At 36.9% G+C, this 7,810-nt stretch overlaps 1 protein-coding gene across 1 annotated transcript; it reads left to right on the top strand.

The window, feature by feature from the left end:
- On the top strand, positions 1,412-7,552 carry LOC18602614. The gene is made up of 5 exons (XM_007034112.2): positions 1,412-1,687; positions 2,109-2,309; positions 2,554-2,781; positions 4,164-6,308; positions 6,604-7,552. The coding sequence occupies exons 1-5, from the start codon at positions 1,651-1,653 to the stop codon at positions 7,278-7,280; spliced, it is 3,288 nt and encodes a 1,095-aa protein (XP_007034174.2). The 5' UTR covers positions 1,412-1,650; the 3' UTR covers positions 7,281-7,552.

The following is a 7,810-nucleotide window of genomic DNA, read 5'->3' as shown; positions in this document are numbered from 1 at the left end:
TTTATGTAAAATTTTAAAATGATTACTAATGTTGAATATTTAAAGACGATAATTGGTATAACATTTTTTTTTCAGATTTTGTTGTTGTCCCTGTCCTCAATCCTTGCCGTTTATTGACATCAAAATCATTTTGGTCTTCACCAAACACAAAAAATAATAATAAAAGAATAAGTAAAAAAAAATGTGACAGTTACCTTTGTCATTCAATTAGATTCTGAATTACTCTAATAATTTAGAGGAGATTAAAAAACCCATTATGTCTCAATCATTATATATACTTTTTCAACGGTAAAAAAGACCTATAGTGGGAAGGGATAGCATAAGGTGTAATGGAAATTAATTACAAGCATGAGACACATGAATATTTGCTATTCCCTATGAGATAAAAAGCCGTATTTGGCTTTTAGGTGTCTGCTCAGGGTACAACGTAGCATTACACACTAAGCAGCACATTCCCTGTCGCATTGGTTAGTTCAAAGTGGGTGTAGTTTGTAGTATAACGGCAACTTCCTCTACAAAACGAAAAAGGCGTAAAGGGGAGCGAAGATTGCGTCGTTTGTGGGAAAGGCATCTGTGTAACAGCGGCACCTGATTGGGCAAAGTTGTTACAATTGGCTGGGGTTTATTTACATTACATTTGATTTAGCTGTTCAGTCAAGATTACGTTTCCGTTGTCTGTTGGAGATAAATGTCTCACAGCTCTGTAGGTTTATAGTTTCCCAAGGATTGAAGGATCTGATTTTGGCAGAGCGGTGCACGTTAGTCATGGGTGCCTCCATGTGCAACCAAGGTGTCAATCACCTGCAACTGGCTGTAGTTTATTTATATATGTTTTTGATTTAAACATGAACTCTAACTAGGTTAATATTTAATGTCAAATACTAAGTACATATATTTATTTCATTTTTCTGTATAAAAATGATTGGCTGATTGGGCTATAACATAATAGCTTCAACTCTCTAATTTATTAACTCAGTTCATTGTAGTACATCATAATATTTGGATACTAAACATTACAAAGATAATTGATTAGTTTATGGAATGAGTAGCATTAACTCTTTTTCTCATTCTGTTTTACACCAATTGCACGCCTATACATGGAACTCTAAACTTCTTTAGACAATAATCACCAGATAATATGGCCATCGATACTTCCTTTGAAAGGGAGAAACAAACATTTCAATAAATTCATCGAGGACAGAATTCGCTTAGGTACAACCCTTCACTATCAACCTCTTAAGACTCTCATTCATGGAGTGGTTAGAACTAGCAGATAATAATTTAAAAAAAGGGCAGAGGCAGTTGATAACATGCTCACATGGGGTACAGGATAAGCCGTTATCACCAAAGAGACCTATCACTGTTCCGTACACTCCCATTTTAGGAGTTAAGAGCCCACCTGCACAAAAGAAAAAGAAAAAGAAAAAGAAAAAGGCTTTTTCTTTTTCTGGCCTTTTCACTATTATTACTTTCTATTCACTCGCTTCACAAAAGTCAGTCTTCCTTTATTGGTTTTGATTTTCTTTGTGGAAAAATCCTTCCTTTGGTTTGGGTTTAGTCTCTTCTCCTTCCTTTCTCTCCAGTTTCTTATCTCGAAACGCTCTCTAAAACTCAAAACTTTGTTTCTTCTTGTTCTTAATCGTTTTAGTCATGGACAGCCAAGATCAGGGGAAAAATCATTCCTCAGGTTTTTCTTTTTCCTCTCTTTTTTGTGCATGATTTGGTTTTATTTCCATGGCTTTATCATCATTTTGGGTACTAGAAGTTGTTTGCCTTTTCCTCTTTTTATTGGTTACGTATTTGCTAGTATGAAAAACTATTACTGGGTTTTCTTGTTTCTTGAAAAAACTGCAACTTTGCTCTTCCTTCTGCCATTAATTTTGTTTTCCTTTTTTTTCTCAAGAACTATTTTTTTTATATGGGTTTCTTCTTGTTTCTAAAAGTAACCATTGTTCTTTTCATTGTTTTCTGATTTTCTCTTGTGGTTCTAATTTTACGCTTTCTAAATTTTGCTTATTTCTTCATATATTTATATATATGTCCTGGTTTACTGTTTTTCTTCATTTTCATATTTAAAACTGGTTAATTTGATTTCCTTGATTTTGCAGGGCATGAGAGCCATGGAGTTCATTTGTGTCACAAATGTGGGTGGCCTTTTCCAAACCAACATCCTAGTGCAAGACACAGGCGTGCTCACAAGAAGATCTGTGGAAACATTGAAGGTTACAAGCTAGTTGACTCAGGGGATATTACCTTTTCAACTGCTTCTGATGATGAAGCACTTTCTGATGAGGATCACCAATCCCCAAGTAAGTACACATGTCTCATTTCCTAATTCTATGCGTTTCCGCTTTTATCATAATTATGGTCTCTTTCTATGTAGGTGGAGAAGGTAAATTTTGTATTTGATATAAATAAATGGGCTAGTTGGATCGTTCAAGAAAAAAAAAATGGGCTAGTTGGGTTAATTTGTTGAATTTTAAAGGGATTGGGGGGAAGCATGAGAGTATTAGTTGAACTAATTATCTAATGTGTTAATTTTGGTGAATCTAGTTGCTCAAGTTCCAAAAGTTCTGGAAAGCGACAGTCTGAAGAAAAGTATCAGTGGAATTGGAGCAATGTCGAATAGATCTGAAGATGAAGTCTTTTCAGATGCTGCAATGGAATTTCATGACGGTGGTAAGGGAAGGCAGGACAGTTTGGATAATGCTAGCAAAGCAGACAAGATAGCTGAGAAGGATCTTACTGCCACCATTTCTTTTAAAGACTGTGAAGATACTGGTAAGTTTTAGATGAGACTTGATAATAAATTGATGTCGGCAATTTGGGGTGTGGACATGTGTTGCGTGTTAGGTGACCAAATAAATGGTTTCTCTGAGAAATTTAATTATGTCAGTTGCTTGTGGATTTAATGGCATATCTAATTTGCATATATGCAAGGCTCTGTGGTAGTTTGTCTCCATTCCTGTAGTTTCTGGCTATTATATCAAAGAATAGACTTGATTTTACAAATAGATGTGACATTAAATAAAGAGAAACTTATGTTATTTTATTACTAGCCTGCTGCATACTCATACACGTGAGCGTATGAGAATAAAGTATTCAAAATAGGATTAGAAGAGCGAAAGGAGGGGGGAACCAGAAAAGAGTAACTTGAATTTGTATGTTTTATTGTTGTTTTGTTTAAAGAGAGAGCAGTAGTAGGTGAGTATGATAAAATTCAATTGGACTATATGACTAATCTGCCCAAACTTGATGTAATTTTTTACTTGTTTGATTGGTTGTTTTGTAAATTCAAAACTGAGTTGGCCTCTACCAATTTGAAGATTAATTGGACTATCCCTGTATATAAATGATGGAGGTAATTGCCATTTTGGTGATTATGACTTCAGGATGACTGACTGAAATTTTTCAAAAATGATAGTACTGGTTTTGAAGTTCCATTTTTCTGGAAACGACACTATGTCTTATGTTATAGATAGCAAGTCATGGGGTTTAGTGCTTGTTTCAAAGTTTGTGGCAGATGCTTGCACCGTAAGTTAGCTTCTTCTGTTGATTTACTAACTGCTAGAATTTGAAACATGACACACGTGACACCAATCACATGGTTGCATTATGCTCCTGAATTCACTGTGTTGCTACAAAATATTCATAAATTTTAAAATTTAAGGTATAAAATACTTAATATGTATCATGTTACGAACTGTGCTTCAGTTTTATTCTGCTTTTTGAAGCTCCTGAACCAACCTAAAGGGGAATTTTTATCTATCCATTTATTTAGTTATTATTATTGATTTGAACCTGATCCAATCCTATGCTACAGAGACCCAAACAACACCTTAGGATGTAACACAAGACTAAGACTAAAGTTTTGTATTGGATTAGAGATTTACTGCTTTGAGTGCTTCAAGGATATTATATCAATTTCCAGCCTGTATCTGACATCTAGTGTGTATAATAGGCTAAGTTTGCCAAACCGTAGCACATAAGGTTACATGCAAATCACCATTCTTGTCATTTAGGTTCAGAATAAAAGAAATGAAACTCTCACTAAATTCACAGTGCTTTATGGGTGGACAACATCGATTGAGGTGTCAATTGGTATATGTTCTAGCATAAGTGTTGATCTAACTTTAAAAATTTGGTTTCATTTACCCATGCAGATATTCTTCAACCACCACAGAATCCAGCTGACACAAGCCAAAATCTGAATGCTGTTCTGGAAAATATTCCTATTATGCCGAGTGGCACACCGGAGCACCAAGACATTGGCTTGAGCTATAGTAAAGATTCTGATGATAGGAATGGTTCTGCATGTGATGTGGTCCTCACAAAACCAGAAACAATAACAGGTGTCTCAGAAGAGAGCAGGAAAGTCAGTGCTGTGGATAGAGTGGCAGAATGCTCTATTGAGCGAGAGACTGATGCAATTGAAAATGAAAAGGGCAAGTTAAACAAAAACCTAGCGGGTGGCTCTGTTCTGCCTAGTCAACATTGTGGCGAATTATCTGAATCAGTATCTGTGTCTGAAAGGAGACTGGAGGGAACTTCAGATACAGTTCTGACTGATGATATTGTTCAATCAAAGGAAGAGTTTAGCGACAGGTTGGCTTCTAAGATCGTAATGAGTGAAAATGGCGAGGAAGAGACTGATGGAAAGGGACACCCAAGAAAGAGAAACCTAATGGATGTTGTGGCATCAAACTGTGAATATGCCACTATAACATCTGAAAAGAGAGAGGATATAACTTCAGAGAGTGGGCTGGCTGACAAAATTGTTGAATTAGAGGAGAATACTGATAAATTGGCTCTCAACAAGGTCATAGATAATCTTTCTCTTAAAGATGAACCTACTAAGCTAATGGATGTGTCTGCAGATACCTTTCAAATGAAGACTGATCCAGCACAAGCTACAGACTCTGCCACATCTGTCAATTCAAATGAGGTCTATGAAAAAGAGGAAAAGGAAAATGAAAGTGTTTATGTGCTTTCAGTCCCTGATGATATTCCTATTGTCGACAATGCTGAAATCAAGCTTGAGGGTTTTAAAGATCATAAGGGAGTCAAATTACCCCTATTGGAGGCCTTGGCTTCTGAAGAAATAATCATTGATACGGAAGATGAAGTCAGAGACCATGTTTCGCAGGAGATATCAGATACTTTCCGGTCAAATCAGTTGGATGAAAACATTAAGGTAGATAGTTCACAAATGCATGATGTTGAAGTTAGCCATAAACTTGGTGGGGATAATGAGGCTATGGTTAAAGAAGTGCTTGTTGAGGGGAAAGCTGATGTGCTTCAGATCAATAAAGGGTCTGATGCATTAGGGTCTCCTGTTGATGCTGATACAAGTGAGAATGAGAAGGACCACAAAGTCTGTTCTCTTGAAGAACAGCAGCCTGTTTATGTTTCTGATGATTTACATCAGACAGGTTTCTCAGGAAGCATGATAAATGTTTTACCTGATGTGAATCCTATGGTTGCTCCTGCAGATTCTGAGGCCAGAAAGTTAAGTAATGTAGTTGGCAGTGATGATATGGGTATTCCTGAAAGCACTAGAATTGGGGCAATTGATGTAGCAGGGAGCAACGAGGACAGAAGAATTGATGATGGGAATTATGTGGAAAACACTGAAACATTATGTGAATCTACTAATAATTCTTCTCTCCCCCAAACTAATCCAGCATCCAACTTACTTGAAGTTGACAATTCTGATGATATTGGGACAAGAAAAGCAGAAAAATATGATATTGATGTAGTTGAAAGTGGGGAAGGATTGGAAGAGGGATACATTTCAATGAAGACCAACTCTGCATTTGAATCCAGTAGCGCTCATCATCAATCCCCAGTTGTCACAGAAGAAGTGAATAATGAATATGTGAGAACCTTATCTGAGACTGAAGGCCCGCAGTTGGATAGAGTTTCAAACAGTCAAGTTGACATAAAGGAATGCGAAATAAATAGGGATAACAAGGTACAAGGAGATTGTGCTGGTAAAGATCTTATGGCATCTGCATTAGATCACAGTGGAGGAAATGAATTTGGGAGAACTTCAGAGGACCAACTAAAGAAAGAGTTGAATCATTTGCCTTCAGATGCCGAGCCAACCAGTCAAAGTTCTGGTGCTGTTGATGATAGCCATACCAGAGGGTCTAGAGTGGATGCTTCTGGGATTAGCACTGTAACTTTGCCAGGAGAGGCTGATAACGGCCATGTTAAACATCAACTTGATACAACTGTAGTTGATGTTTCAGTTGAATCAAGTAGTCAAACTGATAGTTTGGAAGGCCACTGGGGATCTGTTTCAGGTACATCATCATCTTCTTTCTCAATAAATATGTGGTGAGAACTTTTGTGGTATAAACTTATCCTAGAATGATGAAGAATATCTAATCTAACTTATACTAACCATTTATAAACTTATATGAAGTTTAGAACCAGTTTGATCTGAAGTAGGCTACTTTAGGTTGTAGGATTCTCAATCATGAATTATGTATGTAGTAAAGTGTATGGTTGTGTGTTTGTGTGTGCATATTTCTAGGAATAGTCTTGACTTAGATGGCTGAGATTTAAGTCCGTTTGTTGTTTTTCTGCATGGAACAGTTCTTTCAACTCAATCAGATTACCCAGCTGTCATCGACACTGAAACTTTACCATCAACTGGTTCACATGCATTGGTGGAAGCAGAGGAAGACAACATAAAGAAGTCAAAAGTTGCATCCGAAGGACAACATTTTGATAAATCAGATGAATTTGAGCCACCATCTTTCATGACATTGGTTGAGCCTAGAGGCGGTGACCAAAAAGATGCTGCTTCTGAAGTCCAGACAGCACAAAACGAACAACACCCCAGAGCCGCACCTCTGCAAGCTGGCTGGTTTCCTTCTCTTGCTCATGTGGCAAATGAGTCTCAAGGAAGAAAGAAGAATGAAGAGATCATAGCGAAGGTAACTAACTGGAATGCAAAGCAGCACACGCCTCTGAAGAACCTACTGGGTGAAGCCCATAGTGAAACCAAACCGAAGTCGCCTAACGCAAAAGAAAACCCAGCTGTTGTACTTCCAAGAGAGGAAAAAGTAGGTAAAGATAATGGAGTATTGGGTACCAAAGTCAGCTCAGTTCTGGGCCCTGAAGCACCTGTAGCTGAGCCAACCAATATGGAAGCAGGGAAAGAATGGAACTCTCCTGCAAGGTATCCAGCTGATATTAGGCGAGAGAAAAGGAAAGTGAAGGGTAGGCCCCTATGGGTACAGTTTGTATGCTGCTCATCTGTAAATTAGTATTAAGAAGTTCTCCAGGACTGAATTAAGAGACGTTACTGAGTGGGTGTGCCTTGTCACTGCAGCATTACTTATAGCCAAGCCTTGAATTTTGTTCAGTGTTGAAAATTACCACCCGCATCCAGTGTGTGTTGTAATTTTGTGCCTGCCCATAAGTGAACTATTAGGTTGAGGGATTGAACAAATTTTAGTAATACTAAGCATATCTCGTGTTCTTTGTATGTCTCTTGTCAAACCTGCTCGTCTTGTTTGTATTTGTAAGGTATTCCATATCCCCTTTCCACTTGAATGCACTACGAATAAATAAACTTATTTTTTTTTAAACAGTCCTCGACTACATGGTTTGAAATTAAATTTATATAATTTTTTCAATTGCAATGGACATTTAGATTGACGATAGAATATCTATGATCTTTGCCCAACTAATAGCCAATATTTCTTCTATATAACAACTGAAATAGTTAAAAGGGTATTTGTATTTATAAAATAGAATTTATAAATTAAAATAACAATATTTCTTCTAAAATTTT

The sequence above is a fragment of the Theobroma cacao genome, chromosome 4 (genome assembly GCF_000208745.1).
Source record: "Theobroma cacao cultivar B97-61/B2 chromosome 4, Criollo_cocoa_genome_V2, whole genome shotgun sequence".
Lineage (NCBI taxonomy): Eukaryota > Viridiplantae > Streptophyta > Magnoliopsida > Malvales > Malvaceae > Theobroma > Theobroma cacao.
Note: the sequence above shows the minus strand (reverse complement) of the source record. Positions and strands in the feature narration are given on the sequence as shown.

Excerpts from the sequence above, each read along its gene's own strand:
- LOC18602614 (XM_007034112.2), top strand. The coding sequence starts at position 1,651 with ATGGACAGCCAAGATCAGGGGAAAAATCATTCCTCAG. Across the intron at positions 2,310-2,553 it reads TGAGGATCACCAATCCCCAA|TTGCTCAAGTTCCAAAAGTT; the intron begins GTAAGTACACAT and ends TGGTGAATCTAG. Across the intron at positions 6,309-6,603 it reads CCACTGGGGATCTGTTTCAG|TTCTTTCAACTCAATCAGAT; the intron begins GTACATCATCAT and ends TGCATGGAACAG.